A 26,444-nucleotide genomic window follows, 5' to 3' on the forward strand; every position below is an offset into this window, starting at 1 on the left:
AAACCCTACCTCCAGTGTACCGTGTACTGGGGAGTTCACCCCATCCCACCTTCCCTAATACACCCACCGCACCCCACCCCCACCCTCCCCAAAACACCCACAAAACCCTACCTCCAGTGTATCATGTACTGGGGAGTCCACCCTACTCCACCCCGCCTTCCCCCAAACCCCCCAAAAACCCTACCTCCAGTGTATCATGTACTGGGGAGTCCACCCCACCCCCACCCTCCCCAAAACACACACACATCCCTCCCTCCCTGTTGGTGATATTATATTTGTTTTAAAAGGCCAATATAGTGTTATGGTGAAAAGCACCATGTGTCATTCCGTGAACACTAAAGTGGGGAAACATCTCTGCCAAGTGTCACATGTGAGGCACACTGTCACCTTCTGTAAACCAACTCACTCGCTGAGCTCCTGACTTCACATGCCATGTAGTTCTATTTCAAGCACCTGCTTCAATGAGCAGTGTTAAATACCATTGATGAATATTAACTTGAGCTTCTTTCTTTACAGGTTATGTAAATGGCAGTATTTTTTACTAGATTTCTGTTACTTCGGAAACATCACGTGCTATGTGTTTATTTGGTAAGTACCTCAGACTACTTCTTGTGAGAACTCTACTTTTGAAAACAAGTCTTAATTTCTTTATACAATAAAAATGGTTTGAAGTTCCACAATTTAACACCAAATGTTAATTTTTAGAAAATTATGTTAACTGGTTTATATGAACAAAAACATTAATTGACTCACATTGACCTCTCATCTCTGCTGTATGGAGTTACTGGGTCACAGAAACACTAGATCAGGTTCTCATTGTCGGAGTTTCAACGTTCACTAAATGGCAGGATTTGGAAATTAGGATTCATTAAAAAATTGTGAATAAGTTTGTTATTTGTACTGCAGTGTGATTTTGTGTTATTTCCCAGGGCGTTCCCCCAACAGCCGGAGTTCTTCTGTGTGTTATTTGTACTGCAGTGTGATTTTGTGTTATTTCCCAGGGCGTTCCCCCAACAGCCGGAGTTCTTCTGTGTGTTATTTGTACTGCAGTGTGATTTTGTGTTATTTCCCAGGGCGTTCCCCCAACAGCCAGAGTTCTTCTGTGTGTTATTTGTACTGCAGTGTGATTTTGTGTTATTTCCCAGGGCGTTCCCCCAACAGCCGGAGTTCTTCTGTGTGTTATTTGTACTGCAGTGTGATTTTGTGTTATTTCCCAGGGCGTTCCCCCAACAGCCGGAGTTCTTCTGTGTGTTATTTGTACTGCAGTGTGATTTTGTGTTATTTCCCAGGGCCTTTCCCCAACAGCCGGAGTTCTTCTGTGTGTTATTTGTACTGCAGTGTGATTTTGTGTTTTTTTCCCAGGGCGTTCCCCCAACAGCCGGAGTTCTTCTGTGTGTTGTTCGCCTTGGCCAACGGCCCGATCACATGGGCTCTCGTGTTGTTCCGAAACTCTCTCGTGTTCCACAGCTTTGATAAAACTGTCTCCATATATATCCACCTGATGCCAGCCCTGTTGTCCTTCACGTGAGTCAAGCACCATGATTTCTATGTTATTGCACCATGCCAGCACCATGCCAGCACCATGCCAGCACCACGCGGTAGGCATTAGAGAAGGCGCCCACTGCCTGCCACCCCATGGTGATATGTGAGATTCAGATTTTTAAGGGTATTCTGGACTCAGGATTGTGGTATTCAACTTTAAACATAAAATAATGGTGTACTATCATTTTTCTATTACATCGTATTCGATGTAAAAAGCGCCCCTCTCTAATGAGCACCCACGGTGATATTTGCTAATATATTGGCTAGTGAACAACCCCAATTAGCACCCCTTCTGATTGATCAATGCACACAAGACTTATTTATTCAAGTATAATACACACTTGTGTGTTATATGCACCCTTAATTATGGACAATTAAATTCTGGAAAAATATATATACTTTTCTTTTGTATCGTTTCAGGCTGTCAGCATAAACCATGAAATTTACGATCTTTCAACTGTTTTTTTTTTCACCAAAATTATATTCTAATAAGAGCCCGCTATTCCTAATTTGAAATGCGCTCTGTGCGCTTATTACGTCAAATTGGTACTGTATTTTTTCTAATGACCTCAGATTTGACATCATCTGTTTCAGGATACGATGGTACCCAGAAGAGACCTCTAAGCTGTGGTACCAGGAGATGATGCCAACCTTCGCTGACTGGAGCTTTGCATGGCTTGTCGGCGTACCCTTGGGGTGCTTTATGGTTCACGGTGTGAGTATTATAGAGGGCTTGTCTGTGTACCCTTGGGGTGCTATATGGTTCACGGTGTGAGTATTATAGAGGGCTTGTCGGCGTACCCTTGGGGTGCTTTATGGTTCACGGTGTGAGTATTATAGAGGGCTTGTCTGTGTACCCTTGGGGTGCTATATGGTCCACGGTGTGAGTATTATAGAGGGCTTGTCTGCGTACCCTTGGGGTGCTTTATGGTTCACGGTGTGAGTATTATAGAGGGCTTGTCTGTGTACCCTTGGGGTGCTATATGGTTCACGGTGTGAGTATTATAGAGGGCTTGTCGGCATACCCTTGGGGTGCTATATGGTTCACGGTGTGAGTATTATAGAGGGCTAGTCGGCATACCCTTGGGGTGCTATATGGTTCACGGTGTGAGTATTATAGAACCTGCCAGGTGGCAACTTTAGCTCAAGTAGTTGATGATTACCCTAGCCAGTAATTATGAAGAACCAATCAGGTGATGTTTCAGTTTCACACAGTGATGTCTCAGTTTCACCCAGTGATGTCTCAGTTTAACACAGTGATGTCAGTGTTCGAAATACCTGCCTGCCCGACCGTCCGAGACGGGTTGATTTCAACTCGGGCTGCCAGATTTTCAAATCCCCCTGCCCGACAGTCGGGTTATATTTCATATGTGACAATATTCTAAATATTTCCCAATGATAATCATTAATTCACATGTAAAGATGAATGATAAAATGTAACCAAAAAGAAATCCCGTTAGCTTATCCTGAGAAACATATGATTATAGTGGGCAGGCAGGTTTTGGTCAGGGCTGGCAAGTATTTCAGCTAGCCAGTCCTTTGGTCTGGCTGAAATTTTTGGGAGTTTCATAACCTGGTGATGTTTCAGTTTCACCCAGTGATGTTTCAGTTTTACACTGATGTCTCAGTTTCACCCAGTGATGTCTCAGTTTCACACATTGATGTTTCAGTTTCACACAGTGATGTCTCAGTTTTACACAGTGATGTCTCAGTTTTACACAGTGATGTCTCAGTTTCACCCAGTGATGTTTCAGTTTTACACTGATGTCTCAGTTTCACCCAGTGATGTCTCAGTTTCACACAGTGATGTTTCAGTTTTACACAGTGATGTCTCAGTTTCATACAGTGATGTCTCAGTTTTACACAGTGATGTCTCAGTTTTACACAGTGATGTCTCAGTTTTACACAGTAATGTCTCAGTTTCACCCAGTGATGTCTCAGTTTTACACAGTGATGTTTCAGTTTCACACAGTGATGTCTCAGTTTTACACAGTGATGTCTCAGTTTTACACAGTGATGTCTCAGTTTCACCCAGTGATGTCTCAGTTTCACCCAGTGATGTCTCAGTTTTACACAGTGATGTTTCAGTTTCACACAGTGATGTCTCAGTTTCACACACTGATGTCTCAGTTTTACACAGTGATGTCTCAGTTTTACACAGTGATGTCTCAGTTTCACACTGATGTCTCAGTTTTACACAGTGATGTCTCAGTTTCACCCAGTGATGTCTCAGTTTTACAGTGATGTCTCAGTTTCACAAAGTGATGTCTCAGTTTTACACAGTGATGTCTCAATTTCACCCAGTGATGTCTCAGTTTCACAGTGTATTATTTGTGTATAATACGTGTGTTATATGCATCCTTAATTATGGGAAATTAAATTCTGGAAAAATATATCTGTCGTAGATAAACATTTCAGGCTGTCAGCATAAACCACGGAATTTACGTTCTTTCAGCTCTGTGGTTTTTCACCAAAATAATATTCTAATAAGAGCCCCCTATTCTAATTGTGAGAACGCCCTTGGCGCTTATTATGTCTAATACGGTAGGTCATGTCCCAGTTTCACACATAGGTCATGTCCTGGTTTCACACATAGGTCATGTCCTGGTTTCACACATAGGTCATGTCCTGGTTTCACACATAGGTCTTGTCCCGGTTTCACACATAGGTCTTGTCCTGGTTTCACACATAGGTCTTGTCCTGGTTTCACACATAGGTCATGTCCGGGTTTCACACATAGGTCATGTCCTGGTTTCACACATAGGTCTTGTCCCGGTTTCACACATAGGTCATATTCCAGTTTTGTATATGCGTGATGTCTCAATTTCACACAGTATAAACCCAGCCTTATTTGGGACTGGTACTATATTCATCTATTTATTATCCCCCCGGCATATAATGCCAGGGGATATAGCTATGGGCATGTCCGTCCGTCCGTCCGTCCGTCTATCCGAATCGTTTCCGGAGCGTAACTAAAAAAACGTTAAATATTTCTTCATCAAACTTTGCGTTTATATCACTTAAGTGGTGAAGTTGTGCCTTTTGCTATTTTGGAATTTTTCCAATTTTTATTTTCTAATTTTCATGAAAGCATGCTGGACATAGGCTCACTGTTTGAGTGATGTTAGTTTCCGAAGCAGAACTCAAAAACTTTGAATATTTCTCCATGTTATTTTTCATAGGTTTAAACTACATACTGAACAGGTGCCTTTTGCTATTTAGGAATTTTATAAATTTTTGTTTTTTACGTTTCCATGGCAACAAGTTGGACTTAGGTTCTACAGGGTAGAGTTCGTTTCCGGAGCATAACTCAAAACCCATTCAAAACTTTGTAACAAAACTTTGCATGTCTATTAGACTCATGCCTCCAACGTTTCAGTTTGTAAATAGGATAGCCAATGTCCTGAGTCTAAAAGGTACTGCTAATCAGGCTCAGTGGCAGAGGCCTTAGTGACATTATTGATTGTCAAATATCAACCAATGACATCACAATAGCCTGCGAAGCAATGTCATGCAATTACATTGTCGTGATATCTCCCAGGAGAGATCGCTTGATCTTACCCAAGCAATATCTCCAGTGGAGGCCAGTTTTCGATGATAAGATTTAATTGTCTTGTTACGCAGGTTTAGTATGTTGACTCAGTATTGGATGCTGGTTGGATGTCACCCCTCAAACATAATTCACTGAACAAACTAACTACAAGTACAACAGAAGACTTCAAGGTGTACCATAAGTCACTTTTCAGCCAAGATAATGTAGCAGGGCGTGGAGTCATCCCACAGATGACATCCTTACCTTGTAAGCTTGCTGACGGGGTTAACCTCTTTGGTCATGTGGACAAGGCGTCCGGCCTCTGATCAGAAGGTCCGTGGTTCGAATCCCATCACGGGACTTGGAAATTTTATGGCGGCTACAATAACATTATAAACATGTTGGCAGCCAAGTGACTCCAAAAGGAGTTCAATCTTTATACTGATTTATTCTGGGTCTATGGTTTAATAAGTGTTCAAATGTATGATTTTTGGTTTTCAGCTGTTTAATGCGGTGCTGTTGAGTGTAATTCTGAAACCGACACCAGAATATTCGACCATCTACCGTATCCTTACAGCCGATGAGAAGAGTCAAAGCTTCCTGTTGTTCGACATGTGTGGACCAAAGTAAGTTCCCTAACCATTAGAAGTTGGATTTCTGTTGGGATTCCTGGGCAGAATGGGTCCCCAGTACTCCATGCTTGTCATAAAAGTTACATGAAGATTGGTTGGGCTGAGTGGATGAGGGCTAGCAGTGGCCGATTGCATCCCAATGTAACCTGACATCTTGGATCGCTCCTCGTGCTACCCACCACTGGTCTGCCTGGACTCTTTTATTTAGTCAGTGATATGGCTGGAATATTGATAACCTGAGGTCAATGGTCAAGGTCACCAAGGTTTTAATCAAAATCAGTCAAAGGTCAAGGTGAACATTGCAGGTTTAAGAAACATGGTTCAATCACTGACAGTTCCTGAGGCATGGGTTCCTGGATATTTGCATGTATATTTACAAATCCTAACATGTTGGTGGTTGATCTATCAAAGGTCAAGGTCAACTTGGAGGTTATTGTGATTAAGGTTAAGATTTCAGGAGCTTTGGGGAAATGATGTTTCTTCTGTTTTTACAAGTAAACATCTGGAAGGGAGTTTGGCACCACTTTCCTCCTTTATTTTCTTTTTCTCCAAATTTCCATGAAATATCTACATGACATGGAGCTCATTCTGACCAATATGCAGGATACCACTGATACATGATGTACAGTCACAGGGTACAGGGACACTGTATGTTCCTCCAGATGGTCACAAGGACTTGGTCGTGTCATTGTATTGTTATGTGAAGTAGAGGAAGTAAGGGAGGGGTCGTGTCATTGTATTGTTATGTGAAGTAGAGGAAGTAAGGGAGGCGTCGTGTCATTGTATTGTTATGTGAAGTAGAGGAAGTAAGGGAGGGGTCGTGTCATTGTATTGTTATGTGAGGTATAGGAAGTAAGGGAGGGGTCGTGTCATTGTATTATGTGAAGTAGAGGAAGTAAGGACAGGGTCGTGTCATTGTATTGTTATGTGAAGTAGAGGAAGTAAGGGAGGGGTCGTGTCATTGTATTGTTATGTGAAGTAGAGGAAGTAAGGACAGGGTCGTGTCATTGTATTGTTATGTGAAGTAGAGGAAGTAAGGGAGGGGTCGTGTCATTGTATTGTTGTGTGAAGTAGAGGAAGTAAGGGAGGGGTCGTGTCATTGTATTGTTATGTGAGGTAGAGGAAGTAAGGGAGGGGTCGTGTCATTGTGTATTGTTATGTGAAGTAGAGGAAGTAAGGGAGGGGTCGTGTCATTGTATTGTTGTGTGAAGTAAGGGAGGGGTCGTGTCATGGTGTATTGTTATGTGAAGTAGAGGAAGTAAGGGAGGGGTCGTGTCATTGTATTGTTATGTGAAGTAGAGGAAGTAAGGGAGGGGTCGTGTCATTGTATTGTTATGTGAAGTAGAGGAAGTAAGGGAGGGGTCGTGTCATTGTATTGTTATGTGAAGTAGAGGAAGTAAGGGAGGCGTCGTGTCATGGTGTATTGTTATGTGAAGTAGAGGAAGTAAGGACAGGGTCGTGTCATGGTGTACTGCTATGTGAGGTAGAGGAAGTAAGGACAGGGTCGTGTCATGGTGTATTGTTGTGTGAAGTAGAGGAAGTAAGGACAGGGTCGTGTCATGGTGTACTGCTATGTGAGGTAGAGGAAGTAAGGGAGGGGTCGTGTCATTGTATTGTTGTGTGAAGTAGAGGAAGTAAGGACAGGGTCGTGTCATGGTGAATTGTTGTGTGAAGTAGAGGAAGTAAGGACAGGGTCGTGTCATGGTGTATTGTTGTGTGAAGTAGAGGAAGTAAGGACAGGGTCGTGTCATGGTGTATTGTTGTGTGAAGTAGAGGAAGTAAGGACAGGGTCATGTCATTGTATATTGTTGTGTGAAGTAGAGGAAGTAAGGACAGGGTCGTGTCATTGTATTGTTGTGTGAAGTAGAGGAAGTAAGGACAGGGTCATGTCATTGTATTGTTGTGTGAAGTAGAGGAAGTAAGGACAGGGTCGTGTCATGGTGTATTGTTGTGTGAAGTAGAGGAAGTAAGGACAGGGTCATGTCATGGTGTATTGTTGTGTGAGGTAGAGGAAGTAAGGACAGGGTCATGTCATTGTATATTGTTGTGTGAAGTAGAGGAAGTAAGGACAGGGTCATGTCATGGTGTATTGTTGTGTGAAGTAGAGGAAGTAAGGACAGGGTCGTGTCATGGTGTATTGTTATGTGAAGTAGAGGAAGTAAGGACAGGGTCGTGTCATGGTGTACTGCTATGTGAGGTAGAGGAAGTAAGGACAGGGTCGTGTCATGGTGTATTGTTGTGTGAAGTAGAGGAAGTAAGGAAGGGTCGTGTCATGGTGTACTGCTATGTGAGGTAGAGGAAGTAAGGGAGGGGTCGTGTCATTGTATTGTTGTGTGAAGTAGAGGAAGTAAGGACAGGGTCGTGTCATGGTGAATTGTTGTGTGAAGTAGAGGAAGTAAGGACAGGGTCGTGTCATGGTGTATTGTTGTGTGAAGTAGAGGAAGTAAGGACAGGGTCGTGTCATGGTGTATTGTTGTGTGAAGTAGAGGAAGTAAGGACAGGGTCATGTCATTGTATATTGTTGTGTGAAGTAGAGGAAGTAAGGACAGGGTCGTGTCTTTGTATTGTTGTGTGAAGTAGAGGAAGTAAGGACAGGGTCGTGTCATGGTGTACTGCTATGTGAGGTAGAGGAAGTAAGGACAGGGTCGTGTCATGGTGTATTGTTGTGTGAAGTAGAGGAAGTAAGGACAGGGTCGTGTCATGGTGTACTGCTATGTGAGGTAGAGGAAGTAAGGGAGGGGTCGTGTCATTGTATTGTTGTGTGAAGTAGAGGAAGTAAGGACAGGGTCGTGTCATGGTGAATTGTTGTGTGAAGTAGAGGAAGTAAGGACAGGGTCGTGTCATTGTATTGTTGTGTGAAGTAGAGGAAGTAAGGACAGGGTCGTGTCATTGTATTGTTGTGTGAAGTAGAGGAAGTAAGACAGGGTCGTGTCATGGTGTATTGTTGTGTGAAGTAGAGGAAGTAAGGACAGGGTCGTGTCATTGTATTGTTGTGTGAAGTAGAGGAAGTAAGGACAGGGTCGTGTCATGGTGTATTGTTGTGTGAAGTAGAGGAAGTAAGGACAGGGTCATGTCATGGTATATTGTTGTGTGAGGTAGAGGAAGTAAGGACAGGGTCATGTCATTGTATATTGTTGTGTGAAGTAGAGGAAGTAAGGACAGGGTCGTGTCATGGTGTATTGTTGTGTGAAGTAGAGGAAGTAAGGACAGGGTCGTGTCATGGTGTATTGTTGTGTGAAGTAGAGGAAGTAAGGACAGGGTCGTGTCATGGTGTATTGTTATGTGAAGTAGAGGAAGTAAGGACAGGGTCGTGTCATTGTATTGTTGTGTGAAGTAGAGGAAGTTGTGCTTACACAACTGTTTGTTTGATTTCACAACTGTTTGTTTGATTACACAACTGTTTGTTTGATTACACAACTGTTTATCTGCTTATACAACTGTTTGTTTGCTTACACAACTGTTTGTTTGCTTACACAACTGTTGGTTGCTTACACAACTGTTTATCTGCTTATACAACTGTTTATTTGCTTACACAACTGTTTGTTTGCTTACACAACTGTTGATTTGCTTACACAACTGTTTATTTGGTTACATACCAAAAAAAACACCGTCGGCCCGCACTATATTTTCAAAAGCCATTGCCGGACAAGCAATTCTTTTATTTCTTTAAGCCTTAAACAAAAGATAGTGTTGCTTGATTGATTGCTAGACGTACACTTGCACTCACAGCATTGGCAGTTGAAACACTGGAAACTGGAAGCCTGTGCTTGATTACTTGCTAGACGTACACCTGCACTCATAGCATTGGCAGTTGAAACACTGGAGACTGGAAGCCTGTGCTTGATTGATTGCTAGACGTACACCTGCACTCACAGCATTGACAGTTGAAACACTGGAGACTGGAAGCCTGTGCTTGATTACTTGCTAGACGTACACCTGCACTCATAGCATTGGCAGTTGAAACACTGGAGACTGGAAGCCTGTGCTTGATTGATTGCTAGACGTACACCTGCACTCACAGCATTGACAGTTGAAACACTGGAGACTGGAAGCCTGTGCTTGATTGATTGCTAGACGTACACCTGCACTCATAGCATTGACAGTTGAAACACTGGAGACTGGAAGCCTGTGCTTGATTACTTGCTAGACGTACACCTGCACTCATAGCATTGACAGTTGAAACACTGGAGACTGGAAGCCTGTGCTTGATTACTTGCTAGACGTACACCTGCACTCATAGCATTGGCAGTTGAAACACTGGAGACTGGAAGCCTGTGCTTGATTACTTGCTAGACGTACACCTGCACTCACAGCATTGGCAGTTGAAACACTGGAGACTGGAAGCCTGTGCTTGATTGATTGCTAGACGTACACCTGCACTCACAGCATTGACAGTTGAAACACTGGAGACTGGAAGCCTGTGCTTGATTACTTGCTAGACGTACACCTGCACTCATAGCATTGACAGTTGAAACACTGGAGACTGGAAGCCTGTGCTTGATTACTTGCTAGACGTACACTTGCACTCACAGCATTGGCAGTTGAAACACTGGAGACTGGAAGCCTTTGCTTGATTACTTGCTAGACGTACACTTGCACTCACAGCATTGGCAGTTGAAACACTGGAGACTGGAAGCCTGTGCTTGATTACTTGCTAGACGTACACTTGCACTCACAGCATTGGCAGTTGAAACACTGGAGACTGGAAGCCTGTGCTTGATTACTTGCTAGACGTACACCTGCACTCATAGCATTGACAGTTGAAACACTGGAGACTGGAAGCCTTTGCTTGATTACTTGCTAGACGTACACCTGCACTCATAGCATTGACAGTTGAAACACTGGAGACTGGAAGCCTGTGCTTGATTACTTGCTAGACGTACACCTGCACTCATAGCATTGGCAGTTGAAACACTGGAGACTGGAAGCCTGTGCTTGATTTAGGGTTGAAAACTTGGGATACCCTTTGTCAGAATTTTCGTATTTCGTCGAAAAGTAGAAATTAAATGGGTAATCAGTCAGCCAATTATCATGACTATCTGGTGTATTTTATCTCTATTCTATTGTGATATACCCTGGACCCACTGTCATAAAGTAATGAATGAATGCTGTTCAATAATAGTAAGAATAGTGAGGCTGTTCGCCTATTGGTGATGCTGTGTACATGTCGTCGGGTGTGATTTCGTTTGTCTGCCATTCCGTTCCAGTTCGACAGTTGTATGCACCCGGGTCATACTTTTTTATGTAACCTTTGGATGACTATTTTTGACATATTTCCTTCAAATAGGGCTCAAATTGAAGCTATGGTGACGAATGGGTGCAGGGTATTTATCGCAATAGGGTAGAATTGAGATTCAAGGATGTCAGTGACATTGTGGCACATGTTGTTGCAGGTATCGCTACATGATGTACCTGATGAGCTACTGGGTCTTCTGTCTGCTGTCTGTGCTCGTCGGCATCCTGTGGTACAACTACTTCATCGCTCACTGCATCTACCTCTCCTTCGTCATGCTCATCGCCACCTACAACGGCGCCTGCTACTACCTGGATGTGTTCAGTGTCCGCCTGTTGAGGAAGCATTTGCAGAAGGAAAGCCAGATTCAGGCTGACAACTCTGATGTAGAGTGATCTGTTTGTCCACGTCTGCTCACTCCGTCTGCTCCTCACGACAGAGTGACCTTGAACTTGAGACAGTCCTATCCTCTCAGTGACTGGAATGTTTCTTCCACGGACATGATGTTGATGAAGCAAACCATGACATATTATTTATCATTTATTTATTATGAGATATTCTCAGTCATACCAGAAGACTTTGCTTTCAGTGTTTGCATAAATATTGTTCACATGTAATGAAAGAAAGTTTGAGTGGGTGCTGAAAGTGAAAATATAGTCACTCGTTCTTGTTCTTGTGAACTTTGTACATGTTCTTGTTGTGAGTAGAAGTCACTAATTTTAGAGACCAATTCCTTAATATTGTTTTCCTTCATTAGGGTCCTCAGTGTCAAGTCTTATTGTGACTGGAGGCCCTTGTTGACTTTCTGATCACAGATTAGGTCAAGGTTGACCAGATTTGGCCGGGGATGACTGAACCTGGCATTGCGTTGCACCCTGGGTCGGATATATTGTAATGAAAAGTTGAACCCAACGATAGATAGTCATGTGATAGCTTCCAGCAATGCATGTATTTAAGCCTTGGGCTAATTACGGGGTTTACATTTTTATATTTTATTAAGTCATTTTTTATTCAAGTTTAAACTCTTGGCTGAACGTGCTGAAAACAAGTAAATGTTAACACTTGGAACAGAATTTAAATATTTAATGAACATTTATGAAAAAATAGGTAACTTTAAACAAATGTAATAAAATGAAAGTCATCACATTGTGTGGTGGGTTGGATGGGCCGTGACGCACAATGATGTTATTATTCAGTCATACAGCCTCTCAGTTTCACCGGTTGCAGCGAGGGGCAGTCGGGTAGCCTAGTGGTTAAAGCGTTCGCTCGTCACGCCGAAGACCCGGGATCGATTCCCGACATGGGTACAATGTGTGAAGCCCATTTCTGGTGTCCCCCGCCGGCATTTTGCTGGAATATTGCTAAAAGCGGCGTAAAACCATACTCACTCACTCACTCACTCACTCACTGTTGCAGTGCGCCCCAGTATTCCCAGTACATGAGGAGACCAGCGTATGTTGAACATGTGGAACTCACAGTGAGGACCTGGCTCCAACTCGCCATTCATTAATATGCTCTTACATGTTTTAGAACAAACCCCAAATTTTAATTCAATTTTAAGCATATAAATTAGCATATTACCTTATCCGTCATGCATGGCCTAGTGTAGTGTACTGTGCCCCCATTCCACAAGGAGATCGTAGGGCTACGACTGTCGTAAGTCCATGTTAAAGTATGGCAGTTACAATCATCTTAGCGCTAAGATCACTTTGTCGAAAGGGCCCAGGAACGAACTTAATATTACTATTATGAAGTTATCTTTGCACATTTAAAACCTTTGTTCGAATGTATTGGACACTTGCACTGTTATTCCAATCAGCTTGTGTGGTATCATTTTGAAATAATTAGAAGAAGGTATTGAAGACAATTCATACTGTCGTGATCGATCATGTATCCTGGGACAGCAAGTTCATCCCAAATGGCCATCAGTTCTAAATATTGCAATACCATGACGGCTCCACATGCTTCATTTGACAACAAAATTATATCAGCATAAAATTATGATTGAATATTTTGATGAAAGTCATTTTTTTTGTAGCAGCATATATCATTTTGATATATAAAATCATATTTTCATATAGCCTATGTGTTCAGGGGGCTTTGAAGCGTCACCCTTGATTATGTCATAAAGCGTGTGGATAAGTATTGTTTAGGGGCACAAAAAAAAGGTGAGGCTCGAAAACAACTGATTTAGGGATGTATCACTTGTAAATGCCATTCAATGACTACATTATTAATGTTGTAAGTTCTGTACCTACGTAACAGGTTCATCCTGAACTATGACTTTGTTTAAATACTGTAAATCTTGAAATTAACGTAAACGGGAATTAAATGCGAAAAACGCAAGTGGTCTTTACTCGTATGAATTAAACTTTGCATATGTGTCTCTAAAATGACTATCAATAATAAGACGGCCTCACTGCTCGCTTTGGATAGTGGAAATACCAACTTGAATATAAACAAACAACGATATATTCCACATCACGGTTTATTGTTTTTACGGAAATTCTCTACTCGGCGCTAATAAGCGGTGATATTTGCTGTTTGACTGGATTAGGGTAAGGTTGGATTATGGTAAGGTTGGATTAAGGTAAGGTTGGATTAAGGTAAGGTCTTGAAGGAATGTGAGATATATCCTCTTGTGTGCAATGTCTAGTGCAATAAGACTAAAGTGAAATGTGCAATCCTAACATTCCATAACTATTGATGTTATTTCTCATAAACCATATCGAATTCCCTTCTTGTCTTTATTGATGCCTGGTCTGAGGCAAGGGAGTTAAGTGACTATAAAATTCCAGTTTCCGTCCTCGCTGAACTAGGCTGGAATTCTGGAGTTACATTTTGGCCGGACTAACAAGACTATGCAGAGTCCAATCAAAGTTGCGTAATGAAATCAATATGTTCGTAAACTGCCGTGCAGATTTTGGCCGATTGCAGGATTTGTTCAGCATGTGTACTGTCAACTTAGGGTCAACAAATATATTCCAAATCCTTTCATGTTTTTAATCAATTTTATGTACTTTGTGAAGTAAGACAATTATCAATCAGATCGTCTTCACTGGGTGCCGTGATTTTGTTTGAAGCAAATTCAAGTGATATGAGAGGTGGAATCTGATTGGTCAATAGGAGGGACATAGAACTTGTAGTAGCCAGTGGTGGCGCTACGATCAAATCTAGAAATTCCAGCCTAGTTCGGCAAGGGTGGAAACTGGACTCAGTCAGTCAGTAACTCCCTTGCCTAGAGAAGATGGATCTTGTAAATCCTCTGAGATGGTGAAGTGAATACGCTGTTTTGCACTGGTTAAAAATGTCTTGCATTTGTCATGACTGATTTTGTTTGCACTTTGAGGACTCAGAAAGTTTACATGAGGTCTTTTAAGTGAAAGAAGAACTTGTCTTTCAATATCATTTAACAAATATTGATTCTATTCAAAAGAATAATGTTTTCCATACATGTAGTTAAGGCAAGACAAATTCGATTTCTTGTTCACTGATTTTCTTGGTCATGATGTCACTACTATAGAATAATCTGCAATCAAAATTAAAAAATTATGTTACCATGGTTACAGGAAAGTATGCTTTTTTCATTCTCATATATAACCTCTTCACTACAGAAAAAGCTACAATCAAAATACAAAAATCTGTTACCATGGTTACAACAATCTCATGAAAGTCAGATCTTAGTGCTCACTACCGCTAAACACAGATCCGAGGACATCACATTACGTGTGACACCAGAACGACCTTCCATCTGACCAATCAGAACGTCGCTTACTAAATCAGGACAGTGAGAGTCGGAATGTGTTTTTTTAATCATGCAACCTCAAAAGGGTTAAATGGGGCATTATGAACAACATTTACAGGCTGCACGACCGACTTCCTCAAAATCATTATCTATCCCTCGCTTCAATTGAATTTAAACGGAAGGGACTTTCTGTAGCCCGTGGGAAGTACTGCCGTAGTCCCGGCCATCTGGTAATCATTTCACAATGTTCTTCTGTTCAATTTTCAAATTTTTAATCAGGACTTTTGCCAATATATTATGCAACTCGTATTTGGAATGGATGTCCCCAGTTTGAAAATAGTGCCATATACTTCGAAAAAGCTGCTTTCTGATTTGCTAATGTCGACTTCTTGTTATTGATTTCATTAGTAGGTCAAAGTTCGTGAAGGGTCGTTCTGACGTGACCCGTAATGGAATGTCATCCGATCTTTGTGAGAACTATGATCTGATTGGAATGAGATTGACGTTACAGGAGAGTATGCTTTTAGAACTTATTTTCATGACAGAATATGTGTTTTAATTTGATGTCCGATTACACTGTGACTTATTGCACATTAAGTGCCCGTGGTTCCATTGATGACACATCTCTTTGTTGTCTATCTTTACAACAGAGAAGTAGAAATATTATTAGTTATAATGCTGATCTGTTCTGACAATGAATAATATTGTGATTTAAATAGTATATGCCATGAAAACAGTGCCTTTGACAAATTGATATATTTTGTGGTTGATTTTATCATAGCCACAAGTTATTTCTTTTTTCATAGAAATATTTACCAGAATTGAAGATCATTCCCAAAATTGATGATATCGTGAATTTAGTCTTTTTTAGCAGTTAGATTACAAAATGGTGAAATCATTTCTTAACACATTCTATGCAGTGACCGTTGTGCGATATGTATATATTTCTATGACATGTGATACTCATAAACACAAAACCAAATATTTTTTGGGGAAAGATGGTTGTCAATGTCAAGTATCTTTGATATAATGCAAAAGTTAATATATTTTTGTTTCTGTTGTGTGAATATTTTAAATTTGTTTTTAATGTGATGTAAATATTGTATATACATGTTTACATGCACGTCAACACATACATAGTACCAGGTGATATTAGGTCATGTTTGTCACAGCAGTTTGACAGTTGTTCATATAAAATAAATTAAATATTTATGTCACGTTTTTTGTTATGTACAAGTTAAAAATGTTGCTGAAGCGTTATTGCATACACAATGTGAAGAATCATGTTATGTGGGATGTGAAGTGAGGTTTCTAGTTTACAAATGTTCCTGAACCAATGCTTGCAGGGAAAGGCTACTATATAGTCTGACTCAGTGTCTTCATTGATTGCATGACACTCTGTGGGGAGTGGTGAATCAAATTATCAATCATCTCTGGTGTATCTGTCCCAGACTCAACTAGTAACAGGCACTGGTGTATCTGTCCCAGACTCAACTAGTTACAGGCTGAGGTGTATCTGTCCAAGACCCAACTAGTTACAGGCTCTGTTACATCTGTCCCAGACTCAACTAGTTACAGGCTCTGGTGTATCTGTCCCAGACTCAACTAGTTACAGGCTCTGTTACATCTGTCCCAGACTCAACTAGTTACAGGCTCTGTTACATCTGTCCCAGACTCAACTAGTTACAGGCTCTGGTGTATCTGTCCCAGACTCAACTAGTTACAGGCTCTGTTACATCTGTCCCAGACTCAACTAGTTACAGGCTCAGGTGTATCTGTCCCAGACTCAACTAGTTACAGGCCCTGGTGTATCTGTCCAAGACCCAACTAGTTACAGGCTCTGTTACATCTGTCCCAGACTCAACTAGTTACAGGCTCTGTTACATCTGTCCCAGACTCAACTAGTTACAGGCTCTGTTACATCTGTCCCAGACTCAACTAGTTACAGGCTCTGGTGTATCTGTCCCAGACTCAACTAGTTACAGGCTCTGTTACATCTGTCCCAGACTCAACTAGTTACAGGCTGAGGTGTATCTGTCCAAGACCCAACTAGTTACAGGCCCTGGTGTATCTGTCCCAGACTCAACTAGTTACAGGCTCTGGTGTATCTGTCCCAGACTCAACTAGTTACAGGCTCTGTTACATCTGTCCCAGACTCAACTAGTTACAGGCTGAGGTGTATCTGTCCAAGACCCAACTAGTTACAGGCTCTGTTACATCTGTCCCAGACTCAACTAGTTACAGGCTCAGGTGTATCTGTCCCAGACTCAACTAGTTACAGGCCCTGGTGTATCTGTCCCAGACTCAACTAGTTACAGGCTGAGGTGTATCTGTCCAAGACCCAACTAGTTACAGGCCCTGGTGTATCTGTCCCAGACTCAACTAGTTACAGGCTGAGGTGTATCTGTCCCAGACTCAACTAGTTACAGGCTCAGGTGTATCTGTCCCAGACTCAACTAGTTACAGGCTCTGGTGTATCTGTCCCAGACTCAACTAGTTACAGGCTCTGGTGTATCTGTCCCAGACTCAACTAGTTACAGGCTCTGTTACATCTGTCCCAGACTCAACTAGTTACAGGCCCTGGTGTATCTGTCCCAGACTCAACTAGTTACAGGCTGAGGTGTATCTGTCCAAGACCCAACTAGTTACAGGCTCTGTTACATCTGTCCCAGACTCAACTAGTTACAGGCTCTGGTGTATCTGTCCCAGACTCAACTAGTTACAGGCTGAGGTGTATCTGTCCAAGACCCAACTAGTTACAGGCTCTGTTACATCTGTCCCAGACTCAACTAGTTACAGGCTCTGGTGTATCTGTCCCAGACTCAACTAGTTACAGGCTCTGTTACATCTGTCCCAGACTCAACTAGTTACAGGCCCTGGTGTATCTGTCCCAGACTCAACTAGTTACAGGCTCTGGTGTATCTGTCCCAGACTCAACTAGTTACAGGCTCAGGTGTATCTGTCCCAGGCTCAACTAGTTACAGGCCCTGGTGTATCTGTCCCAGACTCAACTAGTTACAGGCTCTGGTGTATCTGTCCCAGACTCAACTAGTTACAGGCTCTGTTACATCTGTCCCAGACTCAACTAGTTACAGGCTCTGGTGTATCTGTCCCAGACTCAACTAGTTACAGGCTGAGGTGTATCTGTCCCAGACTCAACTAGTTACAGGCCCTTGTGTATCTGTCCCATACTCAACTAGTTACAGGCTCTGTTACATCTGTTCCAGACTCAACTAGTTACAGGCTCTGGTGTATCTGTCCCAGACTCAACTAGTTACAGGCTCTGTTACATCTGTCCCAGACTCAACTAGTTACAGGCTCTGTTACATCTGTCCCAGACTCAACTAGTTACAGGCTCTGGTGTATCTGTCCCAGACTCAACTAGTTACAGGCCCTGATGTATCTGTCCCAGACTCAACTAGTTACAGGCTCAGGTGTATCTGTCCCAGACTCAACTAGTTACAGGCCCTGGTGTATCTGTCCCAGACTCAACTAGTTACAGGCTCTGGTGTATCTGTCCCAGACTCAACTAGTTACAGGCTCAGGTGTATCTGTCCCAGGCTCAACTAGTTACAGGCCCTGGTGTATCTGTCCCAGACTCAACTAGTTACAGGCTCTGGTGTATCTGTCCCAGACTCAACTAGTTACAGGCTCTGTTACATCTGTCCCAGACTCAACTAGTTACAGGCTCAGGTGTATCTGTCCCAGACTCAACTAGTTACAGGCCCTGGTGTATCTGTCCCAGACTCAACTAGTTACAGGCCCTGGTGTATCTGTCCCAGACTCAACTAGTTACAGGCCCTTGTGTATCTGTCCCATACTCAACTAGTTACAGGCTCTGTTACATCTGTTCCAGACTCAACTAGTTACAGGCTCTGTTACATCTGTCCCAGACTCAACTAGATACAGGCCCTGGTGTATCTGTCCCATTCTCAACTAGTTACAGGCTCTGTTACATCTGTCCCAGACTCATCTAGTTACAGGCCCTGGTGTATCTGTCCCAGACTCAACTAGTTACAGGCTGAGGTGTATCTGTCCCAGACTCAACTAGTTACAGGCTCTGGTGTATCTGTCCCAGACTCAACTAGTTACAGGCCCTGGTGTATCTGTCCCAGACTCAACTAGTTACAGGCTCAGGTGTATCTGTCCCAGACTCAACTAGTTACAGGCCCTGGTGTATCTGTCCCAGACTCAACTAGTTACAGGCTCTGGTGTATCTGTCCCAGACTCAACTAGTTACAGGCTCTGTTACATCTGTCCCAGACTCAACTAGTTACAGGCCCTGGTGTATCTGTCCCAGACTCAACTAGTTACAGGCTCTGGTGTATCTGTCCCAGACTCAACTAGTTACAGGCTCAGGTGTATCTGTCCCAGACTCAACTAGTTACAGGCTCTGGGGTATCTGTCCCAGATTCAACTAGTTACAGGCTGAGGTGTATCTGTCCCAGACTCAACTAGTTACAGGCCCTGGTGTATCTGTCCCAGACTCAACTAGTTACAGGCTCTGGTGTATCTGTCCCAGACTCAACTAGTTACAGGCTCTGGTGTATCTGTCCCAGACTCAACTAGTTACAGGCCCTGGTGTATCTGTCCCATTCTCAACTAGTTACAGGCTCTGGTGTATCTGTCCCAGACTCAACTAGTTACAGGCTCTGGTGTATCTGTCCCACACTCAACTAGTTACAGGCCCTTGTGTATCTGTCCCAGACTCAACTAGTTACAGGCTCAGGTGTATCTGTCCCATACTCAACTAGTTACAGGCCCTGGTGTATCTGTCCCAGACTCAACTAGTTACAGGCTCAGGTGTATCTGTCCCATACTCAACTAGTTACAGGCCCTGGTGTATCTGTCCCAGACTCAACTAGTTACAGGCTGAGGTGTATCTGTCCCAGACTCAACTAGTTACAGGCCCTGGTGTATCTGTCCCAGACTCAACTAGTTACAGGCTGAGGTGTATCTGTCCCATACTCAACTAGTTACAGGCCCTGGTGTATCTGTCCCATACTCAACTAGTTACAGGCCCTGGTGTATCTGTCCCATACTCAACTAGTTACAGGCTCTGTTACATCTGTCCCAGACTCATCTAGTTACAGGCCCTGGTGTATCTGTCCCAGACTCAACTAGTTACAGGATGAGGTGTATCTGTCCCAGACTCAACTAGTTACAGGCTGAGGTGTATCTGTCCCAGACTCAACTAGTTACAGGCTCTGGTGTATCTGTCCCATACTCAACTAGTTACAGGCTCTGTTACATCTGTCCCAGACTCATCTAGTTACAGGCCCTGGTGTATCTGTCCCAGACTCAACTAGTTACAGGCTCAGGTGTATCTGTCCCAGACCCAACTAGTTACAGGCTGAGGTGTATCTGTCCCAGACTCAACTAGTTACAGGCTCTGGTGTATCTGTCCCAGACTCAACTAGTTACAGGCTCTGGTGTATCTGTCCCAGACTCAACTAGTTACAGGCTGAGGTGTATCTGTCCCAGACTCAACTAGTTACAGGCTCTGGTGTATCTGTCCCATACTCAACTAGTTACAGGCTCTGTTACATCTGTCCCAGACTCATCTAGTTACAGGCCCTGGTGTATCTGTCCCAGACTCAACTAGTTACAGGCTGAGGTGTATCTGTCCCAGACTCAACTAGTTACAGGCCCTGGTGTATCTGTCCCAGACTCAACTAGTTACAGGCTCTGGTGCTTCATTTAACAACTTTCACTGATTGACTGACTCACTCACTCTTTCGTACTCTCTGCCACCCACCCACCTATTTAACCACTCATTTTCCCACTCGTTCACTAACCCAAACACCCACCCACCCACTCACTCACTTACTCACTCATTCATCCACTCACACAGCCACCCACTCGTTTAGCTTTGTAATTGCTATCTCACCCTTGTCAATGGAGCTGCACAACTGACCGTATATATGAATGTCGTTTTTTGTGTGTAAGGGATTACAGAATGAAATAATGAACATATATATTGACAAATGTATGCAAAAGGGGGGGAAATCAGTATCTATTTCCTGATCTTGTCCCTGTTACAAGGATAGTCTCAGGAATTGCATCTTGGTCATTTGTGGTGAAGCTGCTGAGATACATGCCATGTTTATGCCTTTACATTAAAATATTTGAACAAATCATTTGTGTGTCACATCTCTTCTCATTGAAGGTTTCTCTTCATTGCAAGTACTTGTTTGTGTCCCCCGTGGATATTCCAGGACAGAATTGGTCCTCTGCAACCTAAGCTTGTCATTACAGACAGGTGGTTTCAATGCATCATCATACACCTATGGGTGGGATGGTGTTCATGATATCAACCACTGGTTTGTCTGGTTCACTAGATCTTATTGATGAGTACAGCCTTGCCCTTGTCATGGGACACATGTTGTCTGAGAGTAATGTACACAGAACTGTGTTACATGTGCAGATATATGTCCATCTGGACTGGTGTCGTGGTAACAGAACTGTGTTACCGGTACATGTGCAGATATATGTCCATCTGGACTGGTGTCATGGTAACAGAACTGTGTTACATGTGCCGATATATGTCCATCTGGACTGGTGTCATGGTAACAGAACTGTGTGACGTGCAGATATATGTCCATCTGGACTGGTGTCATGGTAACAGAACTGTGTGACGTGCAGATATATGTCCATCTGGACTGGTGTCATGGTAACAGATCTGTGTTACATGTGCCGATATATGTCCATCTGGACTGGTGTCATGGTAACAGAACTGTGTGACGTGCAGATATATGTCCATCTGGACTGGTGTCATGGTAACAGATCTGTGTTACATGTGCAGATATATGTCCATCTGGACTGGTGTCATGGTAACAGATCTGTGTTACATGTGCCGATATATGTCCATCTGGACTGGTGTCATGGTAACAGAACTGTGTGACGTGCAGATATATGTCCATCTGGACTGGTGTCATGGTAACAGATCTGTGTTACATTACAGATATATGTCCATCTGGACTGGTGTCATGGTAACAGAACTGTGTGACATGTTCAGATATATGTCTATCTGGACTGGTATCATGGTAACAGATCTGTGTTACATTACAAATATATGTCCATCTGGACTGGTGTCATGGTAACAGAACTGTGTTACATGTGCAGTTATATGTCCATCTGAACTGGTGTCATGGTAACAGAACTGTGATATGTGTATATATTGGAGAGCTACTCGATAAATTGCAAAGAATTATGAAGAACGAAGCGTGGTTGATTTCACGAATAAATATTGTTCTGGAGATTTCTGGAGATTCGAACATGCGCTCGCAACTTTCTGACGTAGTAAATTGGACGACGTTATGTTTGAGAGGGAAGTGTTGTTGTTCACAATAGATGTAGCAGGGCAAAGTAGATGTACGCAATGGCCTAACGATGGCATTCAAAAGCAGGAGAGGTATTTGGAGAATAGGTAAAAACAAGAAAGAAGTGAGCAAAGCTCACATACCCCCGTTATCCCCGCTGGTCAACAACAAATAGTAAATAGTTTGTTAATTAATGAAATATACCATGACGATGCATTATGTTTGAAATGAACACATGTTTTTGCAAATATATTTCAATCTAGTGTGGGATAATCAATGCTTAGCACAACATACATTCTTGGAATCCTTTGATACTGGAAATTAACTACAAAGCATGACGCATACTTATTATACATTAAATGAAAAAGAGCAAAAGAGAATTACCGTAGTTCGTCTATCAAAAATCTGCCTCCAATAAATGTTGGGTGATTACAGAGTTTCAATGAAAACATTCTGATCTCTACTGCGGTATCAAGGTCTGCCATAATTAGTGAAAGCCGGGCATATGAGGAAATACAGTATTTGTAAAATGACTCCCAAAACTAACTACCTGATTTGTTAAGACTGCTAGTTTCTTATATTGAACTTGACTTGTACTGCACTATGGTCAGAGTAGTAGACTGGGAAAACTCTTTGATCTGCAGTTGAGCTTGATCTCAGGTAAGCATGATCTCAGGTAAGCATGGTCGATGCAGGATCCAGCAATGTGTGTGGGTCCTACATCAAGTGATCTATACTGGTATGAGTCAAACAGTTCAACAAGCTGTCTTTGTTTAGATGGAGAAGCATCCTCAGAAATGTTAAAATCTCCAACAACTAGGGATTGCTGAAACATGGGTAGGCCTACAAGCACAGTGTTTAATCTGTCAATGAAATCTGAGAATGAGATGAATGGAGGTCTTATATCACAGTCACACACAACAGAGTATCAGTATCAGCATCTACCGAGCTTCCGACAGAGAGAGTGAGATATTCTATCTCCATCGTCTCATTGTTAGAATGTGTTGACACAAACCAGCTTGAGGATACATACTGCAGCACACCTCCTCTTGTCAATAGTGACTGTTTCAGCTTCTTGTAACAGCTGTGTCTATCACTTCTGTACAGGGCAAATCCAGGCAAATCATATTTTGATGAATTGTGTTTGGTGTTAGCCATGATTCAGTGAGGGCAAGAATGTCTGTCGACAGAAGTTTATCATCATGCCTGATGTCCACATGGTGTGCCTTAAGTGAATTCACATTCAGACATGTCACAATTATGTATTTCTGTTCTGGGTCTGGTTGCATCATAGTAGGAACAGCAAGATTTGATGAAGCTAGGATGCATAGTTAAAAAGTTATGGGCCGTACAAAACACCCACCCTAAAAGTTTAAGTTTCTAATGTTTCCATGGAAATGACAAAAATTAAAAAATTCAGAATCTTCAAACTAGCAAAAGGCACAAGTACTCATTGTGGTTAATGTGTGTAGAAAGTTTGATGAAGCTAGGCTGCATAGTTAAAAAGTTATGGGCCGTACAAAACATCCACCCTAAAAGTTTAAGTTTCTAATGTTTCCATGGAAATAGCAAAAATTAAAAAATTCAGAATCTTCAAACTAGCAAAAGGCACAAGTACTTATTGTGGTTAATGTGTGTAGAAAGTTTGATGAAGCTAGGATTTATAGTTAAAAAGATATGGGCCGTACAAAACACCCACCCTAAAAGTTTAAGTTTCTTAATGTGTCCATGGAAACGGCAAAAATTAAAAAATTCAGAATCTTCAAACTAGCGAAAGGCACAAGTACTCATTGTGGTTAATGTGTGTAGAAAGTTTGATGAAGCTAGGATTTATAGTTAAAAAGTTATGGGCCGTACAAAACACCCACCCTAAAAGTTTAAGTTTCTAATGTTTCCATGGAAATGGCAAAAATTAAAAAATTCAGAATCTTCAAGCTAGCAAAAGGCACAAGTACTCATTGTGGTTAATGTGTGTAGAAAGTTTGATGAAGCTAGGACGAATAGTTAAAAAGTTATGGGCCGTACAAAACACCCACCCTAAAAGTTTAAGTTTCTAATGTTTCCATGGAAATGGCAAAAATTAAAAAATTCAGAATCTTCAAACTAGCAAAAGGCACAAGTCCGCATTGTGGTTAATGTGTGTAGAAAGTTTGGTGAAGCTAGGATTTATAGTTAAAAAGATATGGGCCGTACAAAACACCCACCCTAAAAGTTTAAGTTTCTTAATGTGTCCATGGAAATGGCAAAAATTAAAAAATTCTGAATCTTCAAACTAGCAAAAGGCACAAGTACGCATTGTGGTTAATGTGTGTAGAAAGTTTGGTGAAGCTAGGATTTATAGTTAAAAAGATATGGGCCGTACAAAACACCCACCCTAAAAGTTTAAGTTTCTTAATGTGTCCATGGAAACGGCAAAAATTAAAAAAATCAGAATCTTCAAACTAGCAAAAGGCACAAGTACTCATTGTGGTTAATGTGTGTAGAAAGTTTGATGAAGCTAGGATGCATAGTTAAAAAGTTATGGGCCGTACAAAACACCCACCCGAAAGTTTAAGTTTCTAATGTTTCCATGGAAATGGCAAAAATTAAAAAATTCTGAATCTTCAAACTAGCAAAAGGCACAAGTACTCATTGTGGTTAATGTGTGTAGAAAGTTTGATGAAGCTAGGACGCATAGTTAAAAAAATATGGGCCGTACAAAACACCCACCCTAAAAGTTTAAGTTTCTAATGTTTCCATGGAAATGGCAAAAATTAAAAAATTCTGAATCTTCAAACTAGCAAAAGGCACAAGTACTCATTGTGGTTAATGTGTGTAGAAAGTTTGATGAAGCTAGAATTTATAGTTAAAAAGATATGGGCCGTACAAAACACCCACCCTAAAAGTTTAAGTTTCTTAATGTGTCCATGGAAATGGCAAAAATTTAAAAATTCAGAATCTTCAAACTAGCAAAAGGCACAAGTACTCATTGTGGTTAATGTGTGTAGAAAGTTTGATGAAGCTAGGATGCATAGTTAAAAAGTTATGGGCCGTACAAAACACCCACCCTAAAGTTTAAGTTTCTAATGTTTCAATGGAAATGGCAAAAATTAAAAAATTCAGAATCTTCAAACTAGCAAAAGGCACAAGTACTCATTGTGGTTAATGTGTGTAGAAAGTTTGATGAAGCTAGGATTTATAGTTAAAAAGTTATGGGCCGTACAAAACACCCACCCTAAAAGTTTAAGTTTCTAATGTTTCCATGGAAATGGCAAAAATTAAAAAATTCTGAATCTTCAAACTAGCAAAAGGCACAAGTACGCATTGTGGTTAATGTGTGTAGAAAGTTTGGTGAAGCTAGGATTTATAGTTAAAAAGATATGGGCCGTACAAAACACCCATCCTAAAAGTTTAAGTTTCTTAATGTGTCCATGGAAATGGCAAAAATTAAAAAATTCAGAATCTTCAAACTAGCAAAAGGCACAAGTACTCATTGTGGTTAATGTGTGTAGAAAGTTTGGTGAAGCTAGGGTGCATAGTTAAAAAGTTATGGGTCGTACAAAAGCTCGGACGGAAGGACGGACGGACGGACGGAACGCTATAAACCCCCGATTTACTTCGTAAACAGGGGTATAATAATCGACGTGAAAATTGTTAGAAAATCCGGGAAATACCAAACGGAACCCCCTTTTCATAAAAATAGACGTGTCCAACATTGCCGAGGTCGGATTGTATTCAGGGAGTCATCCTAACTTGAATATTTTGTCAAAGCTAGTACATTTTATTAACTTCCTTAAAGAGGCTGTACAAAATGTTGACATCTCCTACATACGAAATAAACGACTCGTCGTCGTTATTTATCGTACAATAAAACACTGCCGGGAGAATAAAACACTCGGGGCTACGTCCATCGTGGTTTATTCTCCCTGTGCGCAGTGTTTTATGCGACGATAAACAACTCCCACTCGTCGTATATTTTGTAGATATATGTCCGCCTGGGCTGGTGCCATAGTAACCGGTAACAGAACCTTGGTGGGTGTGTTTTTCCCCAAACCATCCCAGGCTACCACAAGAATATCAAATGGTCCCTCAGAGGATCGGGTGGTCAGGCTTCGTCGATGGCGTCTAATTGGACGTTGCTCATAATATCATTGGTTGTCTGGCCCAAATTCAAATGAGGTACAGGCCACAGTGGGAATATTGATGGATGTGGTGCAAAATAACTAGCAGATAAACAATCTCGAGGTGACGACCATGGTGCAATACCATCTGTGACTGACATAGTTTCCCTTGGGGTTCGAAGTGTGGATCAAAGTACTGGTCTGAGACCGGAGTCAAAGTCCAGCATGGCCATGTGTCTGTGAATGTAAACATCGCGTTTCCGTGTTCTACATCTGTATGACAGCAATAACGTCAGATGACACACAAATCAAAGGTCGCCGACATGAAGTTCAGAGTC

The 26,444-nt window shown here is 41.9% G+C and overlaps 1 protein-coding gene across 3 annotated transcripts in view; it reads left to right on the forward strand.

The window, feature by feature from the left end:
- Positions 1–15,512, forward strand: part of LOC124126760 (glycerophosphocholine acyltransferase 1-like) — a 39,517-nt gene extending 24,005 nt beyond the window's left edge. For all 3 annotated transcript variants that reach the window (XM_048381516.1, XM_046490274.2, XM_048381517.1), the window contains 5 exons: positions 517–588; positions 1,363–1,524; positions 2,137–2,257; positions 5,576–5,700; positions 11,100–15,512. In XM_048381516.1, the coding sequence (XP_048237473.1) occupies positions 517–588; positions 1,363–1,524; positions 2,137–2,257; positions 5,576–5,700; positions 11,100–11,334 (715 nt within the window). In that variant the 3' untranslated portion in view covers positions 11,335–15,512. The remainder of the gene's footprint in view (positions 1–516; positions 589–1,362; positions 1,525–2,136; positions 2,258–5,575; positions 5,701–11,099) is intronic.
- Positions 15,513–26,444: the final 10,932 nt, after the last annotated feature.

Source organism: Haliotis rufescens, unplaced genomic scaffold (assembly GCF_023055435.1).
Source record: "Haliotis rufescens isolate VD_foot unplaced genomic scaffold, xgHalRufe1.0.p SCAF_39, whole genome shotgun sequence".
NCBI lineage: Eukaryota > Metazoa > Mollusca > Gastropoda > Lepetellida > Haliotidae > Haliotis > Haliotis rufescens.